General features: G+C 40.5%; 1 protein-coding gene across 1 annotated transcript in view; it reads right to left on the bottom strand.

The window, feature by feature from the left end:
* The window catches only part of ldlrad3 (low density lipoprotein receptor class A domain containing 3), a 93,786-nt gene that overhangs the window by 27,197 nt on the left and 50,563 nt on the right, over nucleotides 1–16,026 (bottom strand). Inside the window, exons 3-4 of the mRNA XM_060887138.1 lie at nucleotides 14,828–14,953; nucleotides 10,760–10,894 (exon numbers count right to left, since the gene is read on the bottom strand). Coding sequence (XP_060743121.1) covers nucleotides 10,760–10,894; nucleotides 14,828–14,953 — 261 coding nt within the window. The remainder of the gene's footprint in view (nucleotides 1–10,759; nucleotides 10,895–14,827; nucleotides 14,954–16,026) is intronic.

Here is a 16,026-nt window from a genome sequence, read left to right as displayed (position 1 = left end):
AAGTATCTGTGAAATTGCAGCAGAGAGAATAAAACTAAAGGACAAAGCAGAAATACCATTAGCTTAGTAATGAGCAGATGGATTCCCATGCAAACGTACAAAATCGTTTCCATATCTGTCTCAGGGTTACCCACTGGGAATCACCTACATAGATATCAGTGCATTTTACACACTTGATCCTCCAGACAGACACAATAACTGATGTGGCTATTACAAAATTGAGCAACTGTGTACTTGTTTATAAGTGAAAGAAAAAACACTTAGCTTCTTCTTTGCAAACAGTGGAGAGATGATTACTTGCTGGTATGTGAAATTAGCCCCAGCAATGTGCAGTTGCCTTTGTAATTGGGAGGAACGGAGGTACAATTGTGTGCCTGGAACTGTCCAGACAGAAGAAAGAGGAATTGGCAGTTATCTAATGCATGGCAAACTTTTGTGCCAACGTGTCTGATCATCATACATGGAACACAGGTGATCATCATTCAGCAACCAAAGAGATAATAACACAATAATGTAAATAATCATCATGTCTGATGTCGTCATACGCCAACAAAACTGATCATTATACAGCTATGTGTCTGATCATCATAAAGAGATCTGACAGATGGGCATAAATCAACATAATAACAAATTGGTGGGCATGGAAGCCTTTATTATTGCCCCATATACATTACAGCACAGTGGAATTCCTTTCTTCGCATATCCCAACTGAGGAGGTTATTGTCGGAGCACAGGGGCAGCTATGATACATATACATGGCAGTGCTGGGTCTTGAACCTCAAGCCTCCAATCAACAACCCAGAGCCTTAACCACTTGAGCCACCACTGCCCCAGCCCCATAATAACTTCTTATACAGTAGCATGACTGATCTTTATATAGCAACACAATTCAGTACAATGTGACTGATCGTCATACTGCATTGCGACTATTACATAGAAACACAAATAATCATCATAAAGAAGTGTAAGCAGTCATGAAATGTTTACTGAAGGAATGACTGACTCTCATAGACGAATGTGACTGACTATCACAAGCAAAGTGAGTCAAACATCAACATCCTTCATTATTATTCAGAATAAATGAGTGATCATTAGAGACTAAGACATCACTATGTTGTGCAGTGATACAACTTAATTAGAAAAAGTGTGCTTGTGATACTCAAATGATCGCTATAGAGGCACATGGCTAATCATCATATGGCATCATAATCAGAACGATGTGACTGACATGGCTGATTAAGCTACTAATTAAGGTACAGCAATGTGACTGATCATCATACAGCCCCATAAACTAAACAGGCTGTCATATAATGTAGAGAAAATCATTAATAATTAGAGGTGCAAATAGACTCTCAAATATTCTGATCCTTATTTAACAAACATGGATGCAATCCACATTAATATACTCACATTACTTGTGTCCTTTTGCAATAACTTTAATTAGTCTTTGTGTTGCCTATCAGATTTTCTTCATCCATGGCAGTCTGTCAGAAGCAAGCAGCCATTAAAAGCACAGGCTGTACATCTGTATGGCTTCTTTATCACCTCGATGTCTTTTCATTCTACATGTTTCATCCTCACGCATGTGTCTGGCTCTTTTACAGGTGACATGCTAACGTGCAGTACAGGAGAACAAAAGAGAACAACAGTACTAAAAGGTGAAACATTTTTTCCTCCCTCTCTCTTTCTCTGATCAGTAAAAAATCAGCAGAAATTGGGTGGCTTGTGGGGGAATGACGGAATGCAAGAGACAAGGATTGAGGGAGAAATAAAATTTGAAGATAAAAATAAAAGCCACGGAGGAGCACAAGAAAATTACCATTTTGAGCAGCTTACGAGATTTCCTGGGAAACAGAGTGCCAGAAAAAATGGTTCAGGAAGAGGAATGGGGCACAGGACCTCCCAATAACACACACACACACACGCACACACACACACACACACACACACACACACACACACACACACACACACACAAACAAATATATGTCTCAGAATGTGTATAGATATGAAATCGTTTTTATTTCTAAGATAGCGTGACAGTAGGTGGCCTTCCTGTGAATTGATGTGTGCAACTGTACTACTGTTTGTGTAGACTGTACTACTGCTGATTATATTTTCAGGCTTTGTTTTTTTTTCCATAATCGACAAAATAATAACTCTCTTGCACTCTCTTCCACTGCCTGCTTCTCTCTTGTTTACTTTTCCTCAATTGTCTTTTGCTCGCTTGTTTTTTTTTTTTTTTCGCTTTCTCTGACCCACCGGCTATGAAGAAGCCCTTTAATATCCTGTCTTTTAGTACTCTACATAATCCTCTATTTCATCAGTGCCCTTTTCTGTTCCTCTCCCTTCCTCCCTCCTTTCTCTTCATCTCTCTTGTGTCCTGTAGTTTCTCATCTCTCTCCTTTTTCCCCACTTGTGCCTTCTCTGTCTCACACTCTCTCTGACACACAATCACTCTTCCTCCTCCACCCTTTCTGAAGCAATTCACATTCGGTCCTCGTGTCATCGTTCAGAAAGTGTCTTTTTTTTATGGTAACATTTTCCAGATGGGTAAATGCTCTCAGCCCTCAAATATCCCAGAGGTCTTTGTGCACCATTACACTCTTTAAACCTGCTTATGCTAAGTGGCTGCATACAAATATGCATGATGCCATGCAGTATTACTGCAGAACCCAGGTGTAAATTGGCTTGTATTTCACTGAATAAATAGGTGCACTGTTTGAAGGGTTTGGTGCGGCATGACAGAGCTGCTGCTCGCAGTGTGATGCTGATGGAATAGAAGTTTAATTACAAACCAGTACAAGGTAAGTTAATTAGACATGGTGGTGGCATGGTTTTCACTGCTTGTAGTCCATCTATATAATATTACTTATCTATTTTTGTGTTTATTTGTGCCTGCTGACCTTGACTTCGCTGTTACTTTTAACCCTTTAGATGTTCCCCTCTTGAGCACATGCTTTTACAGGGTAGTAGAAGTAAAGGCATGATCGAGTCAGAAATAAGAGAGAATAATAAAGTAGCAAAATCAACTTTCAGTTTAGAAAACCAAGTAAAAACACAGTGTCATTCAGTTGTTTGGAAAAGCTATTTAAGTAGTCAAACATTTTGAAGCTCTGTTGATGTGTGTCTGTAAACACGAGACAAAGATCTATGTAGGATTTATAAACTAAAACCATACTTTAACAGCTGAGCCTGAATCAGACTGCACATTTCATGCATCTTGTGCCTGGACCTAAGAGAACAAGAGTAAACGCTAGGACAAAGTATGAATAAGTGGGTGACTACAAGAGGAAATGACTGAACAATTACTGAGTGTGTAAGTAAATGCATGTAGTGTAAAAGAACAAGTGTCAGAGTGAGTGCAAGAATAAATGGAGTGAGTGTGAGAGTGAATATGTGTGAGAGGTAGTATGAGAGTAAGTATGAGAATGAGTGTGAGAGTGAGTGAGTGAGTGAGTGAGTAAGTGTGAACGTGAATGAGTGTAAGAGTGTGTGAATGAGTGTGAGAGTGAATGAGTGTAAGAGTGTGTAAATAAGTGTGAGAATAAATGAGTTTAAGATTGTGTAAGTGTAAGAGTGAGAGTGAATTACTGTAAGACAGTGTGAGAGAGAGTAAGTGTAAGACAGAGTAAGAGTGAATGAGTGTAAGAATGGTGATGTGAGTGGGAGCAAAATTTAGTTTAAGTGTGAGAGTGAGTGAGAGAGTAAATGAGAGTAAGAATGAGTGAGTGAGTGAGTGAGTGAGTGAGTGAGTGAATGAGAGTGAGTGAGAGAGTGAATGAGAGTGAGTGAGAGCGTAAATGAGTGAGAGAGTGAGTGAGAGTGAGTGAGAGAGTAAATGAAAGTGAGTGAGAGTGAAAGTGAGTGAGAATGAAAGTGAGTGGGAGAGTTAGTTAATGAGAGTAAGTGAGAGAGTGAGTGAGAGTGAATGAGAGCAAGTGAGTGAGAGTGAGTGAGAGTGAGTTAGAGAGTGAGTGAGCAAAGTAGGGTGACTATGTGATTCAATAAGAGTGCATGTGTTGTGGAGACATGTGTGGGTAACAGCTGAGGTGGGTACTTTGTAACCATGGTTACAGAGAGAGATGGTTAATTAAGGTGGCCATTCAGAGCTGGCACAGGCCAATGAACAGTAGACATCTCTCTGTCACACACAGATTAATGGGTTAGATGTTGTGTCCTATTCAGAGCTACAGAGAGGAGGAATAATGTCCATCTGTTCTTCCTCATTACTGCTTGGGTACAGCTTATAACTGCTACTAAAAAAAAAACTAAATGCATACTACACACACCCACACCCTCCCACTCACCCACCCACACGATCACTCAACCACACCCACACCCTCACCCACCCACACCCTCACTCAACCACACCCACACCCACCCACACCCTCACTCAACCACACCCACACCCTCCCACTCACCCACCCACACCCTCACTCAACCACACCCACACCCTCCCACTCACCCACCCACACCCTCACTCAACCACACCCACACCCTCCCACTCACCCACCCACACCCTCACTCAACCACACCCACACCCTCACCCTCACCCACCCACACCCTCACTCAACCACACCCACACCCTCACCCACCCACACCCTCACTCAACCACACCCACACCCTCACCCACCCACACTCCCTCACAATCACACACCCTCACACACATCCCAACTCTCACACCCACACTCAACCCCCACACCATCACTCATACACCCACACCCTCACTCACCCACACTCACCCACCCACACCCTCACCCACCCACACCCTCACTCAATCACACCCACCCACCTACAGCCTCACTCAACCACACCCACACCCTCACTCACCCACCCAGACCCTCACTCAACCACACCCTCACTCACCCACCCACACCCTGACTCAAAGACACCCACACCCTCACCCACCCACACTCCCTCACACTCACACACATCCCCACTCTCACACCCACACTCACTCACCCACCCACAACACCACCCTCACCCAACACACACACACACACACACTCACAAGCGTATGGTTTACATAATAAAATAAGTTGCTTTTAAGCTCATCCGATTAAAGCAGTAGTGAGCAGTAGTTGCTTGGTTAAGTACAGGTGCTGGATTTTATGAGATGCTATCAGGAAAGGATTTATTCTTGGGAAGCTTCCAAACAGCTTGTTGTTATAAATGTAGCATTTGCTTGCTTGGTTTGAAACATGTGAATATTGTGAACCATTTTTGGGAAGGATGCTGATCATTCTAAGAGCTTACAGTGAGTGAAAGTTTCAGATAGACGTTGGATATAAAGACACTGCAGTTCTGTATTTGTGTGTGAGGTGGGATGTTTGTATGTGTGCTTGTACTGCTCTTGTTGACAGCGTCCTTTTGCAGCTTAATGTAACATGTCAGTCTGTTGTCAATGGAGTCCAGGAAGGACATAATTACCTCCCAGACAGTCCCTCAGCAGTCTGCTCAACACTGATTAAAAACAACAAAATATGTGCAGGACCCATAATCACATGTGAAATATGCTTTGACAGCTCAGGGCTCTCTACTGATTTGTAGACATATTCAAGATGCTTTAATGAGGCTCTTTGGACCCAGTGGACAGCGTTGCTACACAGAGACTACACAATGTGGAGCACTGATATGAGGTAAAGATACAGGAAACTCAGCAATTTGTATGCCACCAAGTTCTGACAGGGTGTCTGCAGGTCACGCTGGAATTAAATACTTTTAAATGAAATCTGCTCCAAATGTAATTAAAAATCAAATCTGCAGTGACAATATACCAAACAGAAAATCCTATTTCCATATATTTAATGTGAATGAACGTAGGCTGACTGCCATCTCTAAACGGTCTGTTGTGTGTGATATATTGTGTGACTGTGCTATGTGATGATTTGGCACGCTCTCGCCTTGTGCCCAATTTCCCTGCGACAGACTCCAGGTTCCCTGTGACCCTGTGAAGGATAAACGCTACAGTAAATGGATAGACAGAGAGATTATAACACAAGCCTCAACAGCTTCCAGTCTTTGTTGCAGCAGATTGACTATAACACTGACAGGTGATGCACAGTTTGTTGATGAATGCCCCGTTTCTATTTTTCTATTCTTATTGCGAGATCTTTGCTATTGTTATATGCAACTCATCCCTGAGACAGAATAAAAGAAGGGAAATAAATAACCTTCCTATAAATGTTAGAATAAGAAACAGAAAGTGCCTCTATATAAAAAATATACAAATCATGTAGCTGTCATATGCAATACTGCTAATGAGCTCATCATCATGTATGATTTGACAGATCTCTCTGCCTAAGGGCTGGATGATTTAAATGAACATCATTTTTGCAGCACTGACTGCTAACTTCAAACAAAGTGACTCAGTGGCATATCTGTAGTGATGCCTGACTCAAAAACTAATGGAATGCTAGCTATATTTGTTTTTATTATTTAGTAAATACTCACTAATTCTGCTGCTGAACTGAGATAGCAGTTTGTAGACCTGTAGTATGTACTATAGTATATTTGGATTGTTTGAAGCTCATTCTGCCTCAAGCTGCGTCACTGCCAGTACACTGATGTGTTATTCAGGATAGCCTTTCACACCGGCTGTACGTACATTCAGCATATTTTTCCAGGTTTAAAATGGCATAAGATAAAATATTTACACTATCTTGTGCTGACTGGGCCAGTAACTCAGTAACAGTACTTACAGTGGAAAATTAATTAAAATGGCACCTTTATTGTGAGACAGCTACGATGAGATGTGCTTTTTGTATCTGTTGTATTCTGTGGAATGGGATTTATTTTAGGAACTATGAAACAGTTTATCTAAACTGTTGCATGTGGTGCTCGAGCATGTACTATAAACACATCAGATTACGTTTAAAAAAACGCTGAAAAACTGATGGAAGTTTTATTTCAGACAATCTAAGGTATATTAAGGACGTGTGGAGACACTGCTTTGATATTCAGGACAAAATTTTTTTTCAGGGATCCACAACATGTACAAATAGCTTTTCCTACAATCAAAGGCCTTTTGATCTCATGTTTAGTTTCCATCTCCACTCTGTTCTTCTTTTCTCTGTCTCACCCGTCTGTCTCTTTTTTATTTTTTTTTCACTTTTTCCTTTTTCTTGAACGGAATTTCTTTGTGGCGGACAAACAGTCCAAAGGTCAGAGAGGGTCAAGCAGATGGAAACATAAGACGCTCATTCTCTCTCTACACACAAACAAACAAGAAACACAGAAAGTGTACTGAAATAAAAGCACAGCTACCTTCCTGATGAGTTTGCCTCACAATATATAACGTTCTAGCAGACGAAGCTGAAACTTACTATAAATCCACTTCTTGTGACGTATCATGTGTTTGTACAAAAAGCAAAAAATGACAAGCAGCAGTATTGCATTGGATGTGAGACATTTCTGAGCAAAACTGTTGTTGTAGCTTGTGCTCTGTGTGATTTTAGTAATATAGTAATGTTATTTAGATTGCTATATTACTAAAATCACACAGAGCACAAGCTACAACAACTGTACAACAACTCACCCGCAACTAGTACACTTTTTATTTTATTTGCTCGCAATTCAAACACTGAAAATATTTGGTTAGAATTCAACTAAATAAACAAAATATAAATTTGTGAAGTAGAACCCAGTGCTAGTTGATACATACAGTACGTCCTACACCTTTTCAAGAGAATTTGGAGTGTTGTTGAATTTTCATGCAGCTCATGTCAACTTTATCCCCCGTGTGACATTTTATAAAAGCTGGACCAAAAGAAATTGGCAACAACTGAACTGGCCTTAGTGGCTGAACACGTGGGTCAACGAGGCTATTCATCACACACACACAAAAAAAACACACAGAGAGTGCGAGAGAGAGAGAGAGAGAGAGAGAGAGAGAGAGAGAGAGAGAGAGAGATGCTTCCTATCACTGAGCTTTAAACATGTGTAAGCTCTTCTTCGGGCTGAAAAGACAAATCCACTACACCACCCACAGCTAAATGTATGAGTTCCCTGCATATTCTTCATGAGTTGCAGCTGAATCATTCTTTCATCTTTTTATTGTAACCGTTGGTATCTTCACTGTTCTCAGAGGTTCCTCTGATCCCGTTTCATATAACTCTTCTCAGTTATCTGCAATAAAATATTCACACTCATGTTTTCTTTGTTTCTTGCTGCATCCTTCAACACAATCCCTTAACAAAGTTGCTTTTCCTCTCGATAAATACATTTTGTGTTGTTTACATACTGCTGTTTGCTGTTCTTCAAGACTTCTCTTCCAAAGGATCCATTAGCAAACAGATAAATAAATGAAGAACAGACTGCTAACAGGAGCAGAGCCAAACAATAAATCAGCCAAACCAGAGAGAGAGAGCCAAAGTGTGGAATGACAGACATGGACTCTTGCTTTATCTCCAACTTCTTTCACTTGTTCTCTTATTTTTTTCCTTGTAACAGAGACACAAAAAAAAATCTTGACCTGTACTTAACAACAAGGAAAGGTTCAGGGATGGGAAGTGCGGGTATATTTGAATTTGAGCTATGTGGGAAGGTGTTTGAGATGATGTTGAGTGTGTGTGTGTGTGTGTGTGTGTGTGAGAGAGAGAGAGAGAGAGAGAGAGACAGACAGAGAGGAGTTGGGGGATAGGCTCAGGTGCATTAGACAGGATGGTGTGGGTCTTATCTGTCACCTGCAGCTCTGTTCTTATTAGTGGAAAGCATGCTAGAAGCTCAGAGCTGAAGGAAAGCTGGCGTTTCATTACATCAAGTCTGCCATGCAGAGAGCGAGAGGAAGAGAGAGAGAGAGAGAGAGAGAGAGAGAGAGAGAGAGAGAGAGTGAGTACATGTGCATTTTTTAGGGAAGTCTCTAGAGAGAGGCACAAAAATGTGTGTGCAACAATGAGATAGACAGTGACAGACAGATAGATAGAGAGAGAGAGGAGAGTGAGAAAGAACAGAGGGTGTTTACTGATGTCCTTGATGTGTTCTGAGAACCATGTTTGTGCTCAATTTGCAAATTTTCTTGAGCTATACTATGCAGGAAATGAAGGTAACTGTAATCATATACAGATATTCCAAAATATAGAAATGATACCTTACCATGCAAAAAACCTCTGGATAAAAGCCACGTATTATATAAATTTCATGAATGCTAATGATTCAATACTTTTATTCAGTTTTTCAAAAAAGATATCTGTCTCTATAGATCTTTCTCAGCCATTGTGAACTGTTCTGTGCAAACCGACACAACAGCGTGTCTTTTTTACTAAGAGAATAAATCATTTTCTTGATTAATTAGGGGATGGGGAGAGTTGTTCAACACATGATTATTACACGTTACTACCATTACTACCACTGCTAAGGATTGCACAATAATGACGTGTTTATAGACAAGGATGTTAAAAAACGTCAGCATATAGAAAGTGTCCTTGGGTCGTATTAATGGATTCCTGTGGAGTTTATGCTTCACTTAGTTTCAGCATAGAAAAAGTGATGAGACATATAACAAGTGCACTTTTTTATGCCTCGCTAATGTAGCTGGACTGAAACACTTGTTAAAATGAAAGCATAACTGCCCCATGTGTGTCACATACCAAAAAATGTCTTATAAATGAGTCTGGTGTGAATTAAGGCATTACTATATAGTCAGTTAACCAAAAAAATAAACGACAACAAAAAAAATCCCAACAACAATTAAAAAAATAAACAACAACAATAACATAAAAAATGAAAAGATTTGAATAAAGTGTGTATAGAATTTCAGGAGAGTAGTAGCTGTGTGTGTGTGTGTGTGTGTGTGTGTGGGGGGTGTATGTGTGTGTATGTGGGGTGTGGTGAGTGTATGTGTGTGGTGTGTATGTGTGGTCTGTGTATGTGTGTGTGGCGTGGTGTGGTGTGTGTGTATGGTATGTGTGTGTGTGGTGTGTGTGCATGGTGTGTGTGTGTGGTGTGTGTGTGTTGTGTGTGTGTGTGTGTGTGGTGTGTGTGTGTGTGTCTGTGTGTGTGGTGGGTGTGTGTGTGGTGTGTATGTGTGGTCTGTGTATGTGTGTGTGGCGTGGTGTGGTGTGTGTGTATGGTATGTGTGTGTGGTGTGTGTGCATGGTGTGTGTGTGGTGTGTGTGTGGTGTGTGTGTGTTGTGTGTGTGTGTGTGTGTATGTGTGGTGTGTGTGTGTGTATGGTATGTGTGTGTGGTGTGTGTGCATGGTGTGTGTGTGGTGTGTGTGTGTTGTGTGTGTGTATGTGTGGTGTGTGTGTGTGTGTATGTGTGTGTGTGCGTGTGTTGTGTGTGTGTGTGGCGTGGTGTGGTGTGTGTGTATGGTATGTGTGTGGTGTGTGTGCATGGTGTGTGTGTGGTGTGTGTGTGTGTGTGCGTGTGGTGTGTGTGTGCGTGTGTTGTGTGCATGGTGTGTGTGTGTGTTGTGTGTGTGTGTGTGTGCGTGTGTTGTGTGCATGGTGTGTGTGTTGTGTGTGTGTGTGTGTTGTGTGTGTGTGTGGTGTGTGTGTTGTGTGTGTGTGTGTTGTGTGTGTGTGTGTGTGTGCGTGTGTTGTGTGCATGGTGTGTGTGTTGTGTGTGTGTGTTGTGTGTGTGTGGTGTGTGTGGTGTGTGTGTGTGTGGCGTGGTGTGGTGTGTGTGTATGGTATGTGTGGTGTGTGTGTGGTGTGTGTGTGTGTGTGTGTGTGCGTGTGTTGTGTGCATGGTGTGTGTGTTGTGTGTGTTGTGTGTGGTGTGTGTGGTGTTCGTGTGTGTGAGAGATCAGATACCTGCTGTGGAAAGGCAGTTCTCTTCATCACTGTTGTCCTGGCAGTTGTCTTGGCCATTACAGAGGAAACTTCGATCCACACATCGGCCGTTCCTGCAGTGAAAGCGAGCCGCTGAGCACACCAGAGGATTACCTGCTGCAGAGAGAGAAGACATGGAGCACAGCAAACTTTAATATGGATCTTTAATGACAGGAGGTCATCGTCTTAACAGCCATCATTAGCCCTATGGCAGAGAGCGATAAATGTAGGGTATGACCTGTGCTAACTGCACTCCCGCTGTGTACAGACACACAATGATGTGTCATTGATCTCAGCATTAAACAGCACTCTCATCCACCACTCCTACAGCTTATTACAGCCATGGAAGCGTCCAATACCACTGAAAAAGCTCAGTTCTGATCAACTGGCTCTCTTTCATTTTAATTAACGCTAATTCCTCTTCACTTGCTTCTCTTTCTCTATCCATCCCGAGGGGTTCACAGATGAGCCAGCTCCAGCTGTGTTCTGCTTCATGAAGATTTCAGACCTTCAGTGAGAAGCCAACCCTGTGATTATCCTGAGGCATCTAGAGATGTACAGCTTCAGTTGGATTCCACTTCACTTCAGTTGGATTCGGACATTCTACGAGAAGATGCCAACTCCATGTGGTCTTTAAGAACAACAACCTCCTTATCAATACACAAATGTCGGACTGTATATGACTGTAGAAAGGACATTGTGCATAATAACACACTATGGTGTTTAGAACAATTTATAATCACACCCTCCAGTTGTCACCCAAATGAGGATGGGTTCCCTTTTAAATCTGGTTCCTCTCAAGGTTTCTTCCTCTTCCATCTAAGGGAGAGTTTTTCCTTGCCACAGCCACCTCAGTCTAATATGAATCTTAAACTTTTGAATAATATTAGTATGTGTATAATAAACGTTTATTTATTTATTTCTTATGTTCTGGAAAGCTGCTTTGAGACGATGTCCGTTGTTAAAAGCGCTATACAAATAAAACTAAAACTAAAACTACTTCTAAGGTAAAAATATATTCTAGTAAGAAATGTAATGCCTGAAACCCAGGCTCTTGAATATTTACCTAAATATCTGATTAATAACAGCAGGACCATTTATTCAACTCAATGTTTCTTAAAGGCTCGTTATGTAAGATTAGTCTTTTTTCCCCAAAAATTAAATCTCTAAGCATAATGTGACGATTAATCATTTCCACTCATGTTGATGAAGCTCCACCCCAGGATATACGGCAGCTTGTAGAATGCCTATAAGACGATGGACAGGAAGTTCATACAAAAAACAAACAAGTAACCAGATGCCGGTCTTCCTTCAATGGCTTTCTCAGCATTTTAATACACTTGTACTAAGATCACAGCTTGACCCGTTATTTTTTTTTGTATCATGCTCTACATATCTTGCAGATTATATGTACAAACAAAAAAAAATCACAACTGCATCTTTTTTATTTGAGTGTATTAGAAATGCTATAATTTGCTAAGCTGTCATTTACCGGTTGTGTTTCTGTTCTGTGGTTTATTTGCATGCACACAGCATATACAAGACACTTTACTTCAGCCTTTATGCCACAAGAAAAAATAATGTCCCGGTCCCTGCACACCAGCTGAGACACCGACCTTATCTGTGGGGAACTAGACAGGTTGTATAATAAGCTTATTTTTATATAATTGAGCTACAAGGAGACAAAATGTTCGAAAGCTGTTTGCTCTCCGACAGTTTGTCTGTTTGTTTTTTGTGCTCTGCTTTGTGGTGTTCAAGGCTATACTGTCGTCCTGACACCTTGTTGGCTGATCTATTTTAATGTACATATTAGCACCTTGTCTCATACTTCTCATAAAGACTCTCGTGTAGCACACGCTTTTATATTATGTGATAAATAGTGACAGCCAGAACACTTGAAATGCCTGTTAGATTTTAATGATTGGGAAACTAATAATCAGTATGACAAAAAAATTGCTGGAAACAACAAGAAAAAAAAATAACTCTCTTTGAAGAAACCTTATTTTACATGCAAACAAATCCACCTTTCATTCTCTGCTCTTCTAGTTTTATGAGAGGAAAACTGAAGCAAAATTATCTAGAGGACAGATCGAGGCAATCACTCTGCAGAGTGTTCGGTGTGCTTCAAGCTCAGTTGTGTTTAACAGGTTAGATTAGATCTGAGCATACATGATGCCCTGCAGGCTACACCCAACAGCTTGCACTGCATGATGGGATTTGCTTTATTAAAATCACACAGCCTGAGCAGCTAGACTGCGCTGTCAGAATCCCAGGCTGGAGCAGAAAAGCGGATAAAAAAACAGATCCAACACGAGAGAGAAAGAAAGAGAGAGAGAGAGAGAGAGAGAGAGAGAGAGAGAGAGAGAGAGAGAGAGAGAGAGAGAGAGACGAGCACTTTGATGCACTGTGACACGTTTTCAAGCATCAAATGTTCTTTCCATTTAATTAGCCAAGTATCGTGTAAGAGTAAGTTATTGGAAAAAGTTGTACATTTTACCAATTGCCAAGTCGTTTTATTGCAGTCAAAATTAGACAGAATATTCACTCCCGGTAACAGAAACGATCCAGCAATCATATATTCATATTAAAATAGTGTGGGTTCTTCTGGAAACATCCATACGTTTTTTACCCTGAAGACGTCGTGGTGTGTGGAGTAGGAGAATCAGACCCGAGCTCTCCAGCACTAGGGAGACTAATCGATTAATGCATTCACTTGTCTCTGCTGCGGGGATCTCGACTATTTGGATCAGTGGGAAAAAAGGAATGGGGTTAATGCACTTATGAATATGAATATATGATTGCTGGATCATTTCTGTTACCGGGAGTGAATATTCTGTCTAATTTTGACTGCAATAAAACAACTTGGCAATCAGTAAAATGTACAACTTTTTCCAATAACTTACTCTTACACGATACTTGGCTAATTAAATGGAAAGAACATTTGATGCTGTTACTGTGTAAATATTTCAGATTAAATGAAGCCGGTTTTATAGTCAGCTGTGAGATGTCTATGGTGAGAAGTCTTTTTAAAAAGTTTTCTTTTGCTCGAACAAATCTTACTTTGTGTAATAAACAGAAGTGTGCACAATGTTCCCACAGTGTTTTTTGTCTTTTTGATTATTTTCACTCTAATTTAGTGAAACTTCCCAGTTCCCTGCACTAGTTAATTCTCCCTGAGACTTACAATGCCTAACCTCAACATCTTTTCTACCTCCAAACTATCTACTATTCTCTGCATACCTGTGCTTGCAGATTGCCTAGTGGTCTTAACTGGCAGGTGAAAGACACCATCCCTGGTTATACCACCATCCCTGCTACACACAGACTCCAGCCACAGACGGCTGAAGCATTTCTGGTATTTGAACTTGAAACTTGGATTGGATAATACAGAGAACATTTTACTGTTGTGCTGCACTGGAGCTTAGCTAAATAAAACTGAAATAAACTCCTTACACTATAGGATAATGATTCTGTTGTGAGTCAGATCAGAGGTACAGGGCATCTAAATGAGGCTGGTCCACTGTCCACTTGACAGAAAAGCTTCCCAGAATATCTAGAAGTTCATGTGAGTGCATGTTAAGAATGATACGTGAATATCTGTGATTATCTAAATTACACATATTTATTATTTTGCTAGAAAGTTTATTTATAACCCGTGTGTGCTTAAAAAGTGCCCGGCTGCTGCACACATAAAAAATAGTTATGTCTAAAAACAGTTTTTGAATAAATTTTGGAAAAAGACAATTAGTTAACTAGTAACTAACTAGACAATTAGATAATTAGTAAACTACTATTTCTGAAATACTTGTTGGCCAGTAAAAAATAAGTAGCTGTGCAACTAATACGTGGAAGAAGTTCTTCCAGTTTTTTTTCACTTGTGGTGTAAAAAGTTTAAAACAAATCAGGTTGCACTGCACAGCCTGTACTGTAATCTGTACTAGCTCTGTCAGTTCATTAAGTAGAGGATTTTCAGATCAGTCAGTTTGGCTGTGCTGGAGAGTGACAGGCCTGTACAACTGGACCCAGCTGTGGTTTCTGTCCAATACTCACTGCAGTTGTCCTCGTCGCTGCCGTCGGGGCAGTCACGGAAGCCGTTGCAGCGGAAGCGGCCGATGATGCAGTGGACGCCATTAGCGCAGCCGAAGAAGGTGGGGGCACACTTAGACTTCACCTTTGCTGTAAGAGAGGAAAAGAGGAAAGCAGAGGTGAACACAATAATACAGTATCTCCCAAAAGCATCGATGTCAAGAGTTACTTCAGAAAATTTACACACAGGCCACAAAAAAAAAAAAAACTAAATAAAATCTACCCTTTTAAAAACTAACCAATGTTCCTGAACAAGATTCTGTTTACATTTCATTATTGTAAAATCAGCAGCACAGTGAATCATGTGATAGACTTTTTTTCTTTTTTTTTGCAAGTGTTGCTTACAGTAATGTGACATTTTAAACTGTACCAGCTGCATGAAACACAATGACGCATCAAATTTTACGTTTGTTGGCAGGATACCACTGGAAAACAAGCCTAACATGCGTTGTAATGATTTCTTTAAAAAAGAATAATTATAATAATAAAAATAAATAAATAAATAAATAAATAAAAATAAAATTAAATACAATTAAATAAAGAGGCTTAGTATTTTAGAAGCTTGTATTTGTCCAGTCGGTCGTGTTCAGTATCATATGCTCCACCTCAGGAGTTCATTTCTGTGACAATGGTTCAGGAACTGAAATGGCACTGGTTCCTCATGAATCATGTCTAATTAGGATACTATGACTACCATATTCCTTAAATGAAGGACCACCAAACATTAGACATGCAAGATCCCCAAACAGCTTACATTCTGGTATGGTCACCAATATGATAAAAACGCCACATCATTATCGTCTGGGTTTGGCTCAGAACTTGTCAAAAACGCTGTAAGAAATTTGCAGCACTTTCATGCTGCCATGCTCCAGTGAGATAAAAAAGTGGCCTCAGTGTGAGAATAAAAGTGGCTGGATTTAAAAGATTGTTCCTGATTATGCAAGCACAGTGCATAGTCTTAGCAATTAAATGTGATACAGGCTGCTAAGTAAGACAGATTTGCCTGCACTTTAGCATATGAAGAATTTGTACAGAAAGTAGGCAGCTTCTTTAGATTCCCAATGATACTGATATTCTAAACCCACATCAATAAAATGTTCATATACACTGAAGGGCCTAAGACCCGAGCGATGAGCTGTTCAGGTTTATGGACTGTTTTACCA

The sequence above is a fragment of the Tachysurus vachellii genome, chromosome 14 (genome assembly GCF_030014155.1).
Source record: "Tachysurus vachellii isolate PV-2020 chromosome 14, HZAU_Pvac_v1, whole genome shotgun sequence".
NCBI classification, from domain to species: Eukaryota; Metazoa; Chordata; class Actinopteri; order Siluriformes; family Bagridae; genus Tachysurus; species Tachysurus vachellii.
This window is presented reverse-complemented; position numbering and strand designations above follow the sequence as displayed.